Raw genomic sequence first — 21,658 nt, forward strand, 5'->3', positions numbered from 1 at the left:
CTAACAACGCTCTTTGAAGCATATCTGAACAATATAGTTGAGAAGAAAGAATTTCTCACCTGCAAATTGTAAAATATCTGGAATATATTCTCTCCAGAAAGCACATTTCCTTTCACGATATCCACGCCCGACATTAGTGGAATTCGATTGATCGAGAATTAAGTATTCCTTCTTTTGTGTTGTATAAAGAGGCCATATGTCTGTCTCCATTGATCCATCAGGTGATATATTTGGATTCCTGAAAATAGTGTCAATAAGTATAATATTTTAGACTAATATCTCAAAGATTTCTTTTTAAAACACATTTGAAAGATCAAAACTGTTATATGTCTAACCTTACCTCTATTAAAATCATGCTAAAATTGCGAGGGATGATTTGGTTATAGCTAACCAAGATGCTTGGTTAGCCATAACGTTTAGGACATCACTTCCTAAACACAGAGAACGAAAAAAAATGCAGAGTTTAATAAAATCTGCTTCTCAAGATTTTAATCAGCATCAACCTTCTACATCGACTTCTCATCAAGAAGCTGGACCGTCAACATCACGAAATTATATTCAAGAACTTCCTGAAGATTTCGATCCAGACGATTTGAGTTCGAATGAATTACCTGAGGATTTTCAATTGATTCCTGAACCGGCTATATAGAGTATACTGTAACAACCAGCTTCGATTGCATCTTCCAAAAAGAAACCAAATCATATTTAGCTCAATCGCGTGTTTTAGATCCTCCACAGGTTTCAACAGTAGTCGAGCATGAAATCATTTACAAGAACATCGTTAATTTTGCAGATACTGAATCCAAACCTTTGACTGATTTCTTAGAAAATAAATTTGGACTAATGTTAAATACGTCTAGATCTGTATCGACTACTAATCATGGAACTATAATTGACTGTGTTTCAAAGACATTTACACATTTTACAATCTCAAAAACACAAGACAGAGAATACATTCGTTAGTGTAAATGTACATTTTTCAGGGTAGAAAACTGTAGGAAGTCCCTCAATAATCAGTATTGTGGCCACTCCTGTTTCTAATCGTCCCTAGCAACATTTTATAAGGATCTGCAAGGGAAGTTGTCAAAGTACGTTGATGATTTGAAGGTAGGAAAGGTGGTTATTGACCACAACTAGGCAATTTTGCTTCAAAGTGACTTCGATTGGTTGCACTTATGGTTTGAAAAATAACATTTGAAGTTTAATGCTTCTGTCAGTAAACGTAAGGTTCCCCATCTGGGGAACAGAAATCCAGGAGTTATAAACTAGAGAAGTTTCAGAATAAAAAAGATCTATGGTTATGGTACAATGAGATATGAAGTTTACCATATAGCGTAAACAGGTGGCTCAATAGGTGAATTTGCATTTACAGTATGGTTCAAAGGATTCAAGTGCAACAAGAATGGTGAGAGTTGCTAATCGATGTCCATATGAACAAGGGCAGAGAAGACAACCACTGCAGAGAAAATAGACATCTCAGCATATCTTGCTGATAGCATAAAAAGAAGGAAAAAAAAAAAGAGTTGAAGTTTTTCGTTTAGACAGCATTTCATTTAAAATGTAATAAGTAAAAACTAAAAACAGACTTACCCTGTCCTTGCAAAATTAGCCCAGTATCTCATTATTCTTCGTGATAGACGAATTTCACCAGGACTGGAATCGCTGAACAGTGGAGTGAGAAACTGTCCAAAAACGTAACTTTGTTCACCACCATGTACCGCTCCCATCCACTCAGGAAACTTGAAAGAAAGTGGACTTTGTGGGGGAGATGCGAAGTTGTACAAATAGACATCATTGCCGGCAGCTGCATAGTTGTGAGAGAATTGATTTGCAGGACATGCAAAATGAACATCTGTTAAGAATTGATCAACTCCACTAACGTAGTCAAAGTCGATCCAATCTGTATATTCGTACACGATAGCCTTCTGAGCCATTATGTCCTTAAGAGGAGAAATTGTCTTCATAACATGCAAAAACTGATCAAAAGTTATTGTAAGTTCTTCGGTAAATTTGAATATATCAGGAAAATAAACCATGGTAGCTACAGATCCCTCATTTAAGTTGGAGCCGATGAGAATACTTACGTTCATAAAATGATTCTTCATCAGAGACAATTTTGGATCTTCAACAAGGAAATATCCGTTAACTACAGGAACAAAAGAAGATGCAGTCATACCACGTAATTTCGGTTCTTCTTCTGCAATTTCGTCCGCACTTTTCCGCCAAAGACACTCCAAAATAGAAGAAATATCATTTTCATCATGAGGACAATTTAATGCTTTAGCCAAACGAAGTCCACGATCGATAGCTTCCGCTCTCTTGTCCATTGCCCATGGCGATAGTACACCTCCACTCTGCATGATTCCTCTCTTGAAAAGATTTCTACTCAGTGGAGACAGCAGATGAAATCCCACACTTGCTCCCCCTGCACTCCCTCCAAATAGTGTGATGCTCTCCGGATCGCCTCCAAACTGCGCAATATTCTCTCGAACCCAGTTAATTGCCAATAGTTGGTCAAGTAATCCTACGTTTCCAGGTGCGTCTGGATGGTCGAAATAAAGAAACCCAAAAGGTCCAAGTCTGTAATTCATGGAAACCACAATTACATTTTCCTCCGAAACTAAGCCTTGGGCTTCGGTTATAATCATAGTTGAAGATCCCATGACAAACGCTCCTCCGTGGAGCCATACCAAAACCGATGCATTCTGTGTTGCAGGTGTTGGCCTCCAAACATTTAATTTTAAACAATCTTCACTGTACCCTTTTGGCATTGCCAATTTGAAAAGACTAGTTGTCCTTCTGTTTCCTAGTGCTACTCTTTGGATGCAGTTTTTTGGTTTTTTAGTAGCATTGAATAGATCTGTCCAATCATCAGCGGGTTCTGGTGGACGGAAGCGATACTTTCCAACGGGAGGTTTAGCATATGGTATTCCAAAGAAGACTTCTACAGCTTTACCTTGTTTTGTTTTTATAATTGTTCCTTTCACAGGTCCTTTAGTGGTCTGCACAATCTGTTCATTTAGATGCAGTGGCTCACAAATCACTTCCTCACAAAATGTTAATATTATGATATTTAGAAGAAAATATATCAATTTATCAGAACGAAGATGAATTCTTGGTGACATATCCATTTCTTTAAGTCCTTTCTGTCTAAAAATGAAAAACAAAATGTAATAAAATCACGCCTGTGGAGAAAGCAGAAATTGTTATGTAGAACTTGTAAGAAATTGAATTATTAATTATCAATCACATATAAAAACCTGAATATAAAAACCTATACTCACCCACTCCCTCTAAAATTAGAAACTTTTAATCAATATCCAGCGGGGCCATCTTTTGTCTAAATTACAGATGTACACGTCGTGGCTCATTGCATGTTTTCCACTAGGTGTGTAAAGGAGTCTAGTTCCAGATTTTACTATTATTCCATCAGAGTTGCTGTTTTGTGGTCAGCAGAAGACTGAGAAGCCAAATAGCCCTTACCAACATATGCTGGGCATTCTCAATCGAATTCAGGTGCGGAGAATTAGGTAGTCAGGTATATGTTAGAAATCTTGGGTATGTTCCTAGGGCCATTCGGATATAACCATTCAGAGGTACATCTTGCTGACTATCTCACGAGCTTGCAACACAGTGAGTACACACGCGCTTCAGGTGCTCACAGCTGCCCTCCCCTTGGACCTGGAAGTGATACGCAGTGGACTCCTTTACAGCCTTTCCAGAGGCATACCGGATACCTGCCTAAATTTCACATTAGCGTAGCCAGCGAACCGAAAATAGAGAAAAAGAGACTAACTGTACATCTCCAGCAAACCTGGCAAACACGGTGGAAAAACTCAACAAAAGGGCAAATAATGCGAAAATTCCTCCAAACTGTTTCGGCAGTATATCCAAAATACCCAAGCTGTCTCTCACCAGGATTGCTGGCCACGTACCTCCTAACTGGCCACGGCGCCATCAGATTCGAACTGATGACCTTTGGACTGAGCAACGCTCCCCTCTGTCATTGTGGCTTAGTGGAAACGTGGGAGCATTTAATGTACCACTCCGATGCCGACTAATTACAGAATTACATTATGTACCAGAGAATCAAGAGGAACGCTTACTGGAGCAGGCGCACAGCTACAAAACACTGGCAAACTTTGCAGAAGATCTATTTGACAGAAGGCATACTCTTCCGCCCCCACAGCCACAATAGCAATTCTCAGGCCCACAATATATGACCTTGAAAACAACCATATAAGGTGCACGGACAGTCACCATCAAGACAATGCACAAAGGGATTGCATCCCAGGAAGAAACAGCATAAACTGAAGTAATCACATACTGGACCAAACACCCGCAACAACAGACATGACTAATGGACCTTTCCTGGTGCTAAGTGACAACTACGGACAGGATCCTACACCCGGACTCGACAAACTCGGATCCAACAAATGGACCCAGGACCCAACAACTAATGACCATGACTCCAGACAGAGACATAAGTAACCACAGACTGGACTAAATACCCACAACTACGGACCTGATTAAGGCCAAGTGACAACCACAGGTTGTTTCTGGTCCATAAAGATTTTAAAAACAACATTTTGGAATTCAAAAGTACATCACCAAGAGTCTCAAGACTAATACTCAAAATTTCTAAGAGGTACAAGCTAAAGATTATAATGATTTATGCACCAACATCGAGCCATAATGATGAAGAGGTTGAAGAAATGTACACCGAGATTGAGAGTCTTCTAGATGAGCAGAAAACCCACTACACTATTATTATGGGGGACTTCAATGCTATGGTTAGAAAAAGGCAAAACAGCGCAGAAAGAGGAACTATAGGAAATTTGGGAATTGGTGAACGAAATAAAAGAGGTGAAAGACTTGTGGAATTTGCAGAATCTCAAGGACTGTCAGTAATGAACACTTTTTTTCAAGAAAAGGGTGAACAGAAAGTGGACATGGAAGAGTCCAAATGGATTAACAACTAATGAAATCGACTTCATCCTCACTAACAGAAGATATATTGTGAAAGATGTTACCATCCTGAATAAGGTAATGTTGGAAGTGATCACAGAATGGTAAGATGTACACTTGATATAAATGTAGGAAAGGAAAGAGAAAAACTGACTCGAGTAAATAATACAAAGGTCTTTGAGATAACAGAAGAGGAGAAAAAGCAGTATGTACTGGAACTTAAGAACAAGTTTGAGCTTCTGCAGACTGCTCAGGACCAAGATATCGACGAGGAATATTACAACTTTCTGAAAGTGATAAAGCCCAAGAAACTTATAGGGAAAAAGAAATCCAAAGAAGAAAAAATTAGTCAAGAAACACTTGTCATGATGAACCGAAGGCGACAAATGAAGAGCAAGAAAAACACTGACAGGGAGAAAATTGAGAATACTGAGTTATGCAAAGCCATTAGAAAGAGACTCAGAGAGGACATAAGAAGATTTAACACAAGAAAAGTAGAACAAGCATTAAGGGAAAACAAAGGATTTAAATCAGCAGCCATGAGCAGTAATACAGAAAGACAAATGATACTGAAACTGAAGAATAGCGATGGTGTACTTATAAACAGCAGAGAAGACATAATTCAAATAGCAGAAGACTACTATAGAGAATTATACAAGGAGCGAGGGAATGATACCAGCAGTGGGGAAGATGGATCGCAAATTAATAACACATACGACATACCCGATATTCTTCCTGATGAGGTAGAACATACATTGAAGAAAATGAAGCATCGGAAAGCCCCGGGGGAAGATGAAGTTACTGTCGAGTTGTTAAAATTGGGAGGAAGAGACATAACACAAAAACTGGCAAGGCTCTTCACAAAGTGAATTAGAAAAGGTGTGACGCCTAAGCAGTGGAATAATGCAATCATAGTTTTGCTGCATAAGAAAGGAGATAAATCAGAAATTGGAAATTATAGACCAATTAGCTTGGTATCCCACATCTACAAGTTGTTCACAAGAGATTAGATTACTAACAGATTAGAAAGAATACTTGATGAGAATCAACCGAAAGAGCAAGCTGGCTTTAGGACAGGATTCTCAACTATGGATCACCACGTAATGTCACAGCTAAGGGAGAAAGAAAATGAATATAAAACACCATTATGCCTGGCATTTGTGGATTATGAAAAGGCATTTGACTCCATACAGCATAAGGCAATGTTTCGGGCACTGGAAAGACAAGGCATGGATACCCCATATATTATGGTTTTGAAGAAAATATATGAGAATGCTACCTCCTTTATTAGACTAGACAAAGACAGTAGGAAATTTAAAATTGAGAAAGGACTTCGACAAGGAGACACAATATCTCCGAAGCTGTTTACTGCTGCCCTTGATGAAGCTTTCAGAAGATTAGACTGGTCGCAGAAAGGAGTCGATGTGAACGGAGAGTACCTAAACCATTTACGATTTGCAGATGACATTGTGGTCATAAGCCACGATCCCAAAGAATTAGAGGAAAATCTTAATCAGTTATGCACAGTTAGTAAGGATTTTGGACTAAAGATGAATATGGATAAAACAAAAGTAATGATGAACAAGTATGCCACAGAAAGGGAAATAATGATTGAAGGAGCAGTAATTGAAAAGGTGGAGTCATATACTTATCTGGGACAAGTTATTAGCTGTATAATGATAAATGGATGGAAGTCAAGAGAAGAATAAATTTTGGATGGATATCATTCAGGAAATATAGTCACATACTGAAGAGCAATATCCCAGTTTGTCTGAAACGTAAAATAATGAACCAATGTATACTCCCCACCATGACTTATGGAAGTGAAACTTGAGCACTCACCAAAAGAATGGAGGAGAAGGTGAGGACTACACAGCGAAGAATGGAACGAATTATATTGGGAATCAGACTGTTAGATAAGAAGAGAAACACATGGATTAGGCAGCAAACTCAAGTAAAGGACATTCTTATCAAAACTAAAGAACTAAAATGGTCTTGGGCAGGACACATAGCTCGAAGACATGATGACAGATGGACTAAGAAAATAACAGAATGGTACCCAAGAGGAGCTAGAAGAAAACCTGGAAGACAAAGGCGGAGATGGATAGATGAAATTCATGAGTTTTTGAGTAGTAAATGGATGGCCAGTGCTCAAAACAGAAGGAACTGGAAAGTTGCTGGAGACGCCTTCATCCTGCAGTGGATTGAAAATGGCTGATGATGACAACCACAGACAGGAACCTACACCTGGATTAGACAACTAGGACTCAACCAAGGACCTGACTCAAGCAGACATGCAGCCGCCAGACCATACGGCGACCTGTGCCGGTTCCCTTGACGGGCACACTTTCCTCCCTTCCCTGGCAGAGGGGGGAGGCAACAGCCTTCTTGTTGCCTCCCCCCTGCCATCCCACATCTTTCTCTCTGGTGGGGCATGGCCATGCCCCACTGGCACATGCTGGGGTCGCCTACTCTATTGACCCCAGTCTTTCCTAGCTATTCCCCCCTAGCCTTCATCTCCTCCCTTCTCTATCTGTATGCCAGAGCAAGACCCAACCAAAATTCTAGCTTCCTAATTACAAAATTTTCCTAATTTTTTGGTCAGTGAGTGTAGATCAGGCCTAAATTTATGCATAGGTAGTTGCCTAAATTGCAAAATTCAGAAGGAATTAGATCGATTTTTTGATTTGATTTTTGTGAGCTGTGATTTTGGAACTAATATCGTTTACTTTAAATGTTCTAAATTTTTTCAGAGTTTATTACAAACAATGATTCGAAATTTACAATAAAAGATGAAAAAAATAACTCTTTAATATTTAAAGTTTATTATTTGTTTTATTGCGTAATATAGACAATGCTGAGACATTGTCTATATTACGGTCATCAAGCTGATTTTATTTCAGCATAATTCTTTTTATTCAATCTTCTCAAGTAAAATGATTTGTTGAGCCTCTCTCTCTCTCAATAAGTTGAAATTGTAAACGTCAGATGTCAGCACTAGTCTGTCTAGAAAACCCTTTTTTTTTAGAGAGAGAGAGAGAGAGATTCGGAAGATGAAGGGAATCACCAAGAAATTACAATTACAATCGTAATCGAAATTATGCTAATTATATTTTAATATATTCAAATTTGTAACCCTTTCTATTTTTTTTTCCCAATAGCATGGTCTGATGACGGGTATCTGTAAGATACCTGAAACGTCACCTTAATCTTTATAGTAGTTTAGTATCTTTTTAATAGTTTAAACTATATTATTATGGTGTGGTTCCAGTTCCGGCTCTGAGATGGGGATCTCCAGTACAGCCTACGGTCAGGCAGCTTCTTCTTGTGTCATCTATTACTCATTCTGGGGTTCTTTGGCGATGTATCTTATATAGTTCTTGGTGTTGATTACCTGGTGGATGGCGAGCATGTATCCTTCAGTCTTAGGGAAAAGCGTCCCGCTCGTGAGCCTTGCGCAGGAAGCCTCCTTATCTATGTAGTCTTGATACAAGGTCATTGCAATACCTGCCATATAAATCTCTTATACATACTGGGGATTTAATATACACGTGTCCGAGAACATTAGCAGAGTGTACATGCATGAAATAATACTGAATATCAAATAATAAATTGTAAAACAAGTAGTCAGAATTTAAGTCATTTACATTACAATAAGTCTGAAGGAATTTTTCACATTTTGCCAACGTCCTACAAAGCACCCCTTGAGGTCCCCCTCAACTTATTGAGTAACTAGAGGGGTACCGCAAGAGGTGTCTTGTTCGACATCTTTCAGTGGTACTTGCCCCATTTAATGAGCTTTTTGAATAACGCTGCTGAATAATCGCACTTCGAGTTGCCTCGGTATTGCACTGCTCTAAAAAGCACTAATTTCTAAACAGAATGCTATTATTGCCTCACATGTTAAAGCACTTATATAGTTTCACATTTTAATGTCGTTTCTGTTTAGTTTCACAAACAGCATAATAGAAAATAATTGCAGTTAGTAATTATTTTCTAATGTTGGTGGGCTGATTTGAATAAGAGCAAAGGCAACTGAGGTATCACGAGACATCAAGATATAATCGCAGTAGTTGCTAGCTGTTTAATATATAATAGATGGATAAATACCTGTTTTGCGAGAGATAAAATTGCCTGGAGAGAATAACTTGCACGTTCGAGTCACACTAAATTGACCACCGCTTAAAAATCACTTTTGGAAGTTTGCCACCACTCACTGGAATGAATTATTGTGGTCTGGCAACAGGATTGGTACTGCGCATTGACGTGTTTCATAATGCGCACTAGAAACAAAATTACATCGATATTGACAGCAGAATATCTACGTACCATTCGAAGTAAGCTGAGGACTGGTACTGCTACGTTGAGTAGAATTTAAATGCTAACTACAGTTTTGAAATTGGATGCGACAGTTCTGGATTACTGCCTATCCTTCAAGGTAATCTACTGAAACCTAGCTACGTTCCACAAAAGCGTATGTTCAATACAGTATCGTTTGTTTGATCTTCATTTGGCTTTGTACTATGAAAACCTGTTTCTAAAAGGAAGTGTTTACGAAGGAGAAGCAACTGTTTTCCATCATTTATAATTTATTTTTATGTTTTGCTTACTAAAGTACACGCCACTTAACTAAAGTGCCGTGTCAAAATGGGGTTCACGCCAATTCCGACCATAACACAATTTAAGGGAAACTTGCCCACCTACCCTTAACCCATCGACGGTGCTACCTTTCTACTAATTTCTTTCAATAAAATGTATAGCGCGGGTTGCAAACCAGACGTTAGAAGGTGCGCATTACCCAGCCGGCATCCATTAACGCTCTCTACTTTTTCTCTGTGCAACAACTCCCCCATCCCCGTGTGCGATCAAGGTTCTCCTGAATCCCAATCTTTAACCTGTCCGTGGCACTTTTTTAATGGGATCTCCTAAAAAAATGTAGGTTGTGCATTAAGAAACGAAGGTGGATAGTACACTCCACCAAAAATACATTTCCCTACCATTAATATCCGGACACCTGCCTTTAGACAACAAAAAATCTTTTATTGTCATTTAATATTTTGTGCTGAAACCTTTGGCTTTTATGACGACCTTCAATCTTCGCGGCATACTCTCAACCAGCTCTTTATAAATGTCAGGTGATATGTTCCTCCACTCGGCCTTTAACGCAGCCACCAGTTCGGCCTTGTTCTTTGGGTGATCTCGACGTGTACGTACCCGACGATCAAATACATCCCAAAGATGGTCGATAGGGTTTAAATCAGCACTCTGGGCTGGCCAATCCAACTTTTCCACACCCATGTCCTCAAACCACCCTGTTACGATCCGAGCAGTATGGCATGGCGCGTTGTCTTACTGATATGGGCCTTCCCCGAAGTATTACCACAACATTGGAAGTGCATGTGTCCAGGCTGTCCTGGTGTGTGTTCCACAGCATTTATGGTTTTGTCGATAACGACTAATGGGGCCAAGCCAAACCATGACACTGCCTCCACCAAACTTCATTGTTGGGAGGATACAATCAGGAAGGAACTGATCCCCTGACATTCGCCACACTCAGAAATGGCCATCAGACTTGTAGAGTGCGAACTTCGATTCGATTCGTCTGTCCATAGTACTGTTTTCCACTGCTCTAGAGTCCAGGATTTGCGCTCCTTACACCATGTTAATCGGCGTCTAGCATTTGTTGAGGTGATCAATTCTGTTCAACTGTTGAGGTAACTCTGTTGAACGTGTCATCTTGCATATCCACTTTTGAAATTGTCTGTTTGAAGCCCAGTGTGCATATTTATAACAGGGTCTGTGACAGTGCTTTGCCACACACCGAATTCTCCCAATTAATTCACCGAATCGTTGTACTCACCGAATTGTCGTAGTCACCAATTGCCATACACCAAAATGCCATCCACCAAATTGTTTCGTACACCGAACTGTCGCACACATTGAGTTGTCACGTACAGCGAATTGACGTGATCTCGGCAAAACGAGAGTGAAATTGCTAGAGTATATATATATATATAGTATGGTTTTAGGAGCATCAGCAACTAAAACCATACTAAATTGCTCCGTGTGTATTATTTGCAAATTGCGTAGGTTTCGTATCGATTTTCTGTTTGCTAGAAGAAAAATATGCTACCTTCGGCTGAGACCGACTAACTCAACCACGTTGTGAAAAAGACCCATAAAAATTCCTCACGTCATCGACGGGACTGGCACTCAGATATTTTCCACCCAATGTGGGGAGGACGGGGATTTTACTAACTGTGCTACCCACGAGGGCTAGACAATATTGGTTGAGTTAAAGAGAGGAATAATCAGTGTTAGCGCCTTGCATTGGGAACACCCCTAAGGGTGACAACGAAGATGACCAAGGTAGATTGTGTAATAAAGGGTATGTAATCAGTCGATATCCACGAAACGACCAACAGCAATAAGTACTAGACCGGCCATCAGATGGTACTCCACAATCGCGAGTGACATCTGCCTTCCCGTGACTCGTGGTGCTTGAACACAAGTGATCCTGGGTCAGTGGTTGAAGCAGTAAAAAATGTAATGCTGTCTGCAGAATTTCCTTTCATACTATTTATCCTTCTTTACAGTTTGTTTACCGCCACCAATAGATGTGAACGAAGGTAAATGACAACGGAGCCAGAGTTTATTGTGCTCTTTATCCAGCCCTCTGGTATTTATGTTGTAGCATGAGCAGCGCTCTCTCATGGGGCGGTTACTGGTCATACCCATCATCCTTTAATACTCTGTTAGCCAAATATTGTTGTACATCCTGTTCTTTCTGTATTGTAAACATCGTGTCCAATCGATAATGAGAAAGCCCAAGTCGATATTGCCTTTGTGTATAAAACAAGACTGTGCAAGGATGTTTTCAAGAGCGCCTAAAAATATGTTGTGTCACCTTTGTCCACATTTCACGGATTTCAATCCGATCGCAAATCTATGATAAACCGCATGGATATTCCCATGAAGATTCTTATTTGACAGATTATTAAAAGTGAGGTATGCAACTGTAGGTTGTCACATGGTGTAATTACATGTTCTTTGGTATCAGATAAATACTATGTGATTTTCTGGGCTTGATGGAAGAACAGTCAAATCTGGACAAACACTATGAACAACATCGCGTCTAAATAAACTAGATATCATCAGATACCAATAGATTTCATACCACCCGTTATATGAGCTGTAATTCTGGCAAAGGTGGCCCTACTGGATATTGCATAAAGGTTTTTAATTTTTTGGCCAGTGAGTGTATAATAACACGAACTCTGAATGTCGTGTGCATAAGAGTGTTCCCCAAAGTGGAGTTCTTTCCGTAACTATTTTTGTAGCTACCTTTTACTATCGCTAACTGCACAACCAACTTTTTTTTTCATATTCAAAATTAAATATTACATAAATTCTAAGGATTTGCACCTCATATCGGATACTCTAAATACCGAACATTCCTGCACTGAAATACCACTTTAAAAATACCTAATGTAATTAGGTCTAGTATTTAACCCACCGAAAACTGCACCAATAACATTTTTTCAGAAGAAAAGAAAAAGTGGAAAAGACAAGCCCCTCTACTGATTTTGGCCTCACTTTGGATAAGAAATTCGCTTTTTAGTACTTAAATGTCACCAAATCCAAAACCCACACTGCTATGTGGTGGATAAGTCAGGAACTTGTATTCAGTGTTCAGTATTGTTCGTACTGTAACACAAAAGAGTCTTCCAAAATACAAGTGTACCATGCTTGCAATTTAGTCATCCACGCCCTCAACATCCCTTTTGAAATGTATAAGACTGGAGTAGCGACTGTCCTAGTTAGCATTAGCATTAGTTGAGGCATATGATGCAAGAAAGCAAGTTTATAAATATCTTCTAAAAAAAACCCCTTCCTATTTCACCCATCCGGTCACTCCAAATGTTTGTCTAGTTTAGCCTTAAATTTATTTAACCTGTCCACTTCCACAATGACAGATGGAAGTTTGTTCCACTAATCAACTACCCGCTGGCTAAAGGCAAACTTCCGCGCATCTATTCTACAACTGTCTTTCCTCAATTAGAATCTGTGGCCCCTCAGGTTCATAATCTGAGCAAGTGGAAGTATCCCATCAGCAGTGAGCCTGCTCAAACCATTCAAGACCTTGTACACCTCAATCAGATCACCTCGCAGGTACCTAGTCTCCAGATGCGGCAACTTAAAGAATTTAAGCCTCTCCTGGTAAGAGAACCTCTTTGTTCATCTCACTAGTCGTGTTGCCCTTCTCTGTACTCGTTCTAGCAACTCTACATCTTTCCTAAAATGAGACCTCCACACCTGTACGCAGTACCCAAGGTGGGGACTACCCAGTTAGTTAATGCACCAATTATGAATAAATAGTATTATTGAAGGACCATGAGTCGCCAGACGAGAAGCAGACTTCAGATTACCTCTACGTAGCTACATGAGCCACCTGACATCATTTCGCCAAATGTACTCAGTGAACACTACGGACAGCGTCACATCTAAATTTGTTCTGGTAGATTCTATGAAGGTATGATATACCATCTTTGATAGTGTAATCTCATCTCCTATTGGTTTCTCAAGTATTTTGGTGGAAAGTTGCTTCTTTTTAACAGGAGCTGTTGACCTCCTGAATGACAACGGTAGAAAACATTTTATCCACCAAATTAATCACATTGAACGGGACAGTCTGGCTGATTTTTAAAACACCTTGAAACTTTTTAAAAGTTTTTCTTTTAGCTAACTACTGGAGCTGGAGGTGGCACAAGTTTCTGCTCTTGGGCACTTTGGTAAGGCGGTATACGGATACCCGAAACAAATTAGTCATCTGTGCAGTTCTTCAATTCAGAACGCGTAACTCCCTCCTTAAGCGCGAATCACTCATGAAGTTTCAGGGATTCAACTAGACCCTTTAAACAGTTTATATGAATAGTAGACAATTCGGCAAACAGTTGAGTCCGTATTCCTTTGTTTCATGGATGCTTTTATGTTGTGTTCTTCACTTTCCGTCCATGATAGTCTCATACGGTTTAGAGTCCCATAAGTTCAAGATAGTTCTCAATAGGATTTAATTTGGTGAATTGGCTGACCAATTTAAATTCCCTAACATTCGCTCTAGTTTGTTGTGCCAGTTTGAAAGAATACAGTCCCTATGAATCGGATAGTTGTCGTCCTGGAATATAGGAGTACCAAAATCACAAATCCGCCCCCCCCAAATGGCACTGCCGATCAACCAGAATATATATACTCAGCCTGATTCAACCTAGTTCGTATTTCAATTAGGGGATCTACTTCATGATAGTTAATATAACCCCCAAATCATCAGTGACAGCTTGTGCGACACCTTGCACACAGTCTGCATGAAATGCCTCATTGCTTCTCCTGTGAACTGGAACTCATCCCTAACAGTCTCTCCACTCTCTGTCTCAGACGTTCTGTTTCTTCTGCCTGCCCTTTCTATAGATACTTCCATGGGCACTATTCTGAATTCGCCTCTATAATTCTTACTCTCTTTCCACAACAGTCCGAACACGTGCCACCACCACCACCACCAGTCAACATCCTTTTACTGTCCAGATTCAAACTCACAGAACCAACTTTTCTTCCTCATTTATTCATTCAACTTCCGTTTTCTCGAACTACCTTCCTTCTTACATATTTCCTGAAAATTGCAATCTATAGAAGTCTACTGTTAACAAGTATCTTCTTTCATCTTTCAACCTTCAACCAATATATGTATAAAATTGATTTTTAGGAGATTTGTAGTGGCATCTAATTTTAAAATTTCTTAGAACAGTTAGTGTAAAAGCAAAGCATCTGAGAAATAAAAACTTTAATTATAAACACGTTCTATAAAATACTGCAAATTTCGGATTAAATTAAAAGATACTTACGTTTATTTTACTCTCTTTGGCCAGGTGTACTCACGCAAACTAAGCGATAATCTGTTACGTGTTTATGCAGGGAGCAGCGTTGTTAAAAAACAAAACAATAAAAGTGGGCAACCTTCGATACGTCTACAACTTTCTCTGGCGTCCTCGTCTAAACTTCCTCTTCCATTAAAGGGAATGTGCACTATCCATAAATGCGTTATTTGTAATTTGTATGAACGCAATTATGATGACCAAAGAAAACGAGGCCGTCCAGTTCAGAGCTTTAGCTAATCTTTGTAAATATTATTTTCCTTGTGGTTTAGCTCGCGGAGACCGAACTAATCATACTTCCTGTTAATTAAATTTTTATAATGGTAATAATAATAATAGTCCAGAAAAGAGTTGGACATTTTTCCCACAAAACAGGCAAAGAGATCAAAAAATTGCGTGTAATTTGGAGTTAGGCTGGTTAATGGTAAACAGAACTGTAGGAGATGGTTGGTTAGAATAACATGGAATTATAGAAAGATAACTGACCTGTATGTTCTTATTATCCATTCTTCCTCGTTAGCTACCAAACAGACAAATGCAGACACACATACCCACTAGTGAAGATCAAATGTTTCAGCAAATTGGAAAGTACGCCAGATAAAAGTAGCCACCACACAAGAACCTGTTTCTCATGAAACATTTTACTCCTGCGGTTACCGTCATTTCGCTGAAATCTCTGATGAAATCCCTTGTGAAAAATTATTGCTGTTTGTTACATCGTCTTTCAAGGGGCCTCGCTATATCTCGTGTCCCAGTTAAGTAATCATCGGTTATATATGAACACACAACCGTGACCTGATTCTTGAAGGATATGTTGCGAATAGAACGTTCAAAGTGGAATCAGCGATTCTGCGGGATGTATCACATTGGCTAAATGATGCGAGGAAGAAGACTCGTTCAGCATCAGCAAAAAAAAAATAATAATAATAAATAAAAGAATAAAATCAATCTGTCATACTTTCTCCTTTACCAAAAATCGGACTGCTCTATGAAGGACATTTATGGGAGATCTATAAGAATTACCAAAAAGGTCACATTACAGAGATCGATACAAGACGCTCGAAAATATGGTCACATGACATCAGTACGGCACCTGATCCCCTCCAATGGCTACACAGGCTTGACAGCGGTGAACCATGCTCGATATAAGGGTATCTATAAGATTCTGTGGCAACAAATCGCATTCTTCCAGACCTTAGCTCACCAAATGACCAAAGAACTGGTTGTTGACGTGCAGTGTGACGCCCAAGGGCGTCCTGCACATTATTATTATTATTAAAATCAGTTTATTTCCCAAGAAACCTTGGATCACCCCGGGACGGCTCTGTGCCAGAAGGGTGTGAATATTTACAGACTAAGGTGCGAGGAACGCATGTACAATAAATAGAGTACATGCGTGCTCGACCCGAGACATTAACAGGATTAAATATACAATAATATACAAAATACACAATAATATACAAAATATATGATTACATGAAGACAAAAAGTCTTTGTCAAATACAAACAGGCAAGTTAAAAAAAAAAAGTCAGTCGTGTCCAGGAGCAGGTGAGTATCATAGATTCGTTATCTGGTAGCAGTTAGCATTAGCAAAGGCACATGATGCAAGAAAGCAAGCTTATATATCTTCAGCCAAAAAAAAAACAAAAACTACCCCTTATTTCACTCGCTCACAATGTCTTTCCTCAATTTGAATTTATGCCCTCTGAGGCGATTATTCTGAGCAGGAGGAAGAATCTCATCCGTCCTTGAGGGTTTCCTACCTGTAGGACTTGTCTTCAAAGAACCTATCAGGGTCGATCCTAAATTTATTTAAGATCCGAAGACAATTGCATGGAAACATATTCCTCAGGGAATCAATGCTTGACAATGTAAGACGCAGAGGAAAACAGGAGTCGGGGTGCTCCCCTCTTGCCCTCCTTGGGCCAGAGATCAATGTGGATACCGATGGAGCATCAATTCGCCCCGTTAGAAGCCGTGCAAGCGTGAAGACATTTTTTTGTCATAATGATATGTCTCTAGGGAGTGGTGCCCAGATTTACTTGTAGGATCAATCTGGAGATAGTTAGATGGATGAACTACCCTGTTCATCCATCTAAGCAACCAATACTCTAAACTGAGATACTTGTGACGGCATGAGGCAGGGGCAGATGACCAAATTTCTGATGCATAGAGAGGGATCGGCGTAATACACCTTAGGATGTGCCGAACAAGCAGCGCTGGCTGTTGAACACAACGAGCTCCTGATGCACGGCCCAAAGAGCCAGATACGGCTTCTGCCTCATCCTGACAAAGTGAGGCTGAAAGGTGAGCTCAACATCCCAGCGAACACCGTTTTAGAGCTGTACCCTCGAAATGTAAGGAATATTGGATCTCGCCACGACGTTCATCACAACCTCAAAAGTCGTCAATCATACTGCATGATGGAAGAAATAGGGAAGGGTTGACCGGAACTTAGCTCTGGAGACTAAACATGGATTCCACCACTTCAAGCCTCCAATGAGCAAAGTGGTGGTATTGCACCGGTTGATGAGACTCATCTACCACCTAGTATTACCTGGTAACACAAAGGAGCGGCATTCCTCCATGTGGTGTGGGCGCCACACCTCGACCCCTGCTTACGTTGGTTCACACGTGGGTGGTCACCCACAGTGTGCTTGTGCATGGAGGTTATACCCAGCATTACTAACAGTCCCACCATCGTGAAGGTGCAAGCAGAGGATTTGGCTGTCACAGACCGTCCGGACTTCGCCGAATTGGGTCCACTTGACTTGAGTGTCACCCGAATATCAGTTCCATCAGCGTTTTAGACTCCCTGTTAGCAAGCACAGCTTGTCAGGCATATCTGAGAGAATGTCTGTGACAACCTCAAGGACCAAGTCCTCAATTAGTGCTCACATGAATAATAATGCTTTCTTTTCTCCTCCCCATTAAAATCTGACAATCTGATGGTAACATCATCAGTTGTTGCTCCTAACAAACTCATCCTGGTTCTTACCAAATTGTCTTATATTACAAAAAAAGGTTACCCGCTTCCATGACAATAAAATATGTCCGATAAAACTAAATCTCTTTTAACCAGAGCAGTATGCACTGGACTATTCTGTCCTGGAACCCGATTTGGGGGAAAATCACTTGGCAGGTCGCGAGATGCTTGAGTCCTTAACGCGTTCCCACTTACATTTGTTTTTAGGGCAAGCACCCGTTCCTTCAGTGTTGATGTTGTGGTTGTCATAGAGTTTCAGGCGCATCAGAAACTAAGACCATATTGCACCGTATGTGAATTTTTGTAAATTGCAAGTGTTCTGTGGTTGATTTGCATGTTTGCTGTACTCCTGAGATCGACTAACTCAACCATGTTGTGAAAAATCCCATAAAAATCCCTCGCGTCATTAAAAGGATTCAGACTCGACCTTTTCCTCCCTGTGTAGGGAGGGCTGTGGTTATACCAACTGTGATATACTGTTTCTTCAGTGACTCAAATATTCTAGTAATTCACTACGTTTTAATTTAAGATTGGTACACTTCTTACATCAGGTGCAAAGAAAAGAATAGTCAGTCGAGCGTGGTTTGTCTACTAAACTGAACTTTGAATACATGCCACAGGCTATAGAAGCAACGAAGTTATAACACTTACCTTAAATGCCCCAAGCCATTTCCATCTCAGTCATGATGGCCTTGGACGATATATTGAAAGTGAAGTGCATTTTGTAAACAACCATTATTTAAGTAAAATTTGACCTTAATAACTATTACAAAATTTAAATTTACAATATATTAAAGAATTTAAATTAGCAAAGTATTACAGAAATTAAAGGATACAAGATCACCCATTAATCAAGTTAAAATTAAGCAAACCGAAGTTATCGGAAAGAATTTAACTTAGTAGAAGCACTTTAGAAAAGTTAAAGATTAAATTTACATTCTAGAAATTAATTTTACTGAAATAAAATTTTAAAATTAAAGAAATTAAATTTAAACAAATTTAAAAAAAAATGTTTACTGGACACCTGATCTTAATCCTCTTCAGTTAATCTTCCGGGGCCAATGTTAAAACACGTCAGCTCTCTTCGGTTGTTTTAGTAGAATCCAATGCGTGTAGTTAATGGTTGTGCATCATCTTTCTGGATCTATGTGGATATTACTGTGTATCCTGATAGTGTTAGCTGGAAAACATTGCTTAAACTTTGAGCTACGTAAATTCACTTCTGAGTGGGACTTGTTTTTTATTCATCCTTTGCGTCACTCAAAGCAGAGTCGGCAAGTCCTTGATCTTCAACAACTCGAGTCTCCCATTTAGCAGTTTCGCAGGTATTAAGATTTTTTTATTAACTTGGTCTCTGTCCATGAAGCTCAGCAGACATGGCGAAGATCATCCAGAGAAGCAATCTCTACTGCTTAGCTCACTTCCTAGTGGTGTGTACACGAGCAACATGGGATCCCAACGGGGGGGAGGGGGGGCAAGGCTCAGTAGCCAAAAGAACGCCGGAACACGACACAACTCTACATAAAGAACACACCACTAAAACAGTATTCTGTAAATGCAAGAAGCATTTGCAGAGTACTGTTTTCTTTGCAAGAGTACCAATGGCGCAAATGTGGGAAACCACCGGTGGTGCCTTACCCCAAATACTACGTGCACTATGTACTCCAATCCTAGTAAGTATTTAATGGTAGTTTTCTGGTCACATTTTGAAATATATTTATTTCAAAGCAGGGGTTCCTAATGCCCACCAGTTTCTGTGTGGGGGTCCAGAGTGCTCTATAAATTTTCTTCTTTACGAGCTTACAGTTTGATATGAAATTTAAGCTTTCTTACCACTTGAGCCGCTGATCCGCATGCGTTTGAACTTTATCGACCTCACTTCCGTCCACGAAAATTGATATGTGGTCTTTTTAATTATCTTCTTTGAGAAAATCATTCGTGCAGTGTTCCCTTCATTTAATGAGAACAATTGCAATTTAGGTACTTTTACAATTCAATGACTGTGGCATTTGCATTTGCTACGTTTCTTGACTACAAGACCAAATAGCGTTCTCGAGCAGGGGCCGAGTTTACCGCCTAAAGTCACGTGTAACACAAAATCAGCATGATTCCACCAGTAGACAAGGTAAACCGGTTTGTAAAACTAGCTTAGTACAATGGCCAGACCCTGACCAGTGGTTAGACTACAAGGTAGCTTTTTAACGACACTGAATTAAATCTCCTGCCAAACGGCAGTGTCCTTCAACTTTTATCAGTCATCAGAATAAACAGGCAACAACTTATTTCAACAATAAGGAAGGCGTTCCTTCCTTCGGCAATGGGCGAATTCTATGCTGACAGACCCACAAGTTCATTATCAAATCACTTAATTCATAACTTCTATATCTCTTGTTCTCTATCACAAAAAGAGTGTTATTCCAGCAAAACTTCCTCGAATATTGGAACAGATGCTCCACCCGGACACAATCTGAAGTTTAAATCTGAAGTTCAGATTTGAACTTCAGATTTGAAAATCTGAAGTTCAGCCAGTTGAAGCTTCTGAAGAAAATTCCACAACCTGTAATAACTCATTAGAGTCTTCCCAACAAGCTAAAAGTACACCACGCCTGTCAGGAAAGGTCCGCTAATCTGACACTGTCCTCTCCACACCGGGTAGAAAAGGCCCGGATTCGAATCCGGTCGATGAGGCCAGGAACTTTAATCGGCTTTTTTCACTCCGTGACTGTGTTGGTCAGTCTTAGGTGTAGATAGCAAGGTTTTTCCCCCCAGAAATTCTGGTTTTTTCGTCCATCAAAACAGGACGGAAAAATCGAGTGACCCTAATATAAAAACATAGATTTCTATCAATTTTTCCAAGCCAAGATCCATTCTGTAATAAATACCCAAACTGGATTGTATTTAATTAGATTGAAGGAAAACAAAATGTAAAACATTCTTTAACAGTTTTACTTTAATTCAGTTTTGATAATATTTTGTTCTATTGCACCTTAATTAATATCTAATTGCATTTTAATTGATATATTTCAAATAGGTTTGATTTAATTCATAAATTTTATAAATCTTGCAGTTTTAATGGTGCAGTTACCACCGCTCATTTTAAACTGTTTGTCTTCAGGAGATTTATATTTTTTAAACAAGTTCAAAAATAAACGAATCAATAACCGAAAAAATTATCTGCTATTTTTCATTTCTTGCTATAATTCTGATTTTATTTTGACTGTTTTTGCAAGGATCACGGGCATTACCTCCCTCCTTCGAATGGTTCGTTTTCAATCCCACTCTATTATTATATAATATACATTTCATATTTCTATTATAGGAATTGGTACTATTTCCTTCCTGCTGTTTTACTGACGTCAAACTGGTCACCAGCTCACGGAAGCGCTGCATGACCAGCCACACAGTTGTAATTTGCAAGAGCAGTTCGCTCTGAGGTTCAGTTTACAGTATAAGCAACAACAGTAAAAGAAATAAATTCAGTTAAATTCAGTGGACAGCACTGTGGGCAGAGAAATGTATAATCTGTGTCGCATTGTTTCAGCCAACCAGAGAGCGGCAGTGCCACAAATCAACGCCGACTTCAACCAGGGAGGTGCCAGAAACGTCTCCACCAAGACCATCAGGTGATCATTAGCCACAATAGGTTATGGAATTTACCAGAGTCTCATTGGTAACACCATGACACAGGATTATACGCCTCAACTGGGCGAAAGAACATCGGCACTTGCCTTCGATGATTGGAGACGGGTCTACTGGTCCGATGAGTCCCGTTTCCAG

At 39.6% G+C, this 21,658-nt stretch overlaps 1 protein-coding gene across 1 annotated transcript in view; it reads right to left on the reverse strand.

Moving 5' to 3' along the window:
* Window positions 1-21,658, reverse strand: part of LOC150091939 (uncharacterized) — a 73,150-nt gene continuing 51,492 nt past the window's right edge. The window contains exons 3-4 of the mRNA XM_090370371.1: window positions 1,591-3,150; window positions 1-238 (exon numbers count right to left, since the gene is read on the reverse strand). Of these exons, the coding sequence (XP_090226497.1) occupies window positions 1-238; window positions 1,591-3,150 (1,798 nt within the window). The remainder of the gene's footprint in view (window positions 239-1,590; window positions 3,151-21,658) is intronic.

The sequence above is a fragment of the Mastigoproctus giganteus genome, chromosome 1 (assembly GCF_048544385.1).
Source record: "Mastigoproctus giganteus isolate SK-2022 chromosome 1, ASM4854438v1, whole genome shotgun sequence".
NCBI lineage: Eukaryota > Metazoa > Arthropoda > Arachnida > Uropygi > Thelyphonidae > Mastigoproctus > Mastigoproctus giganteus.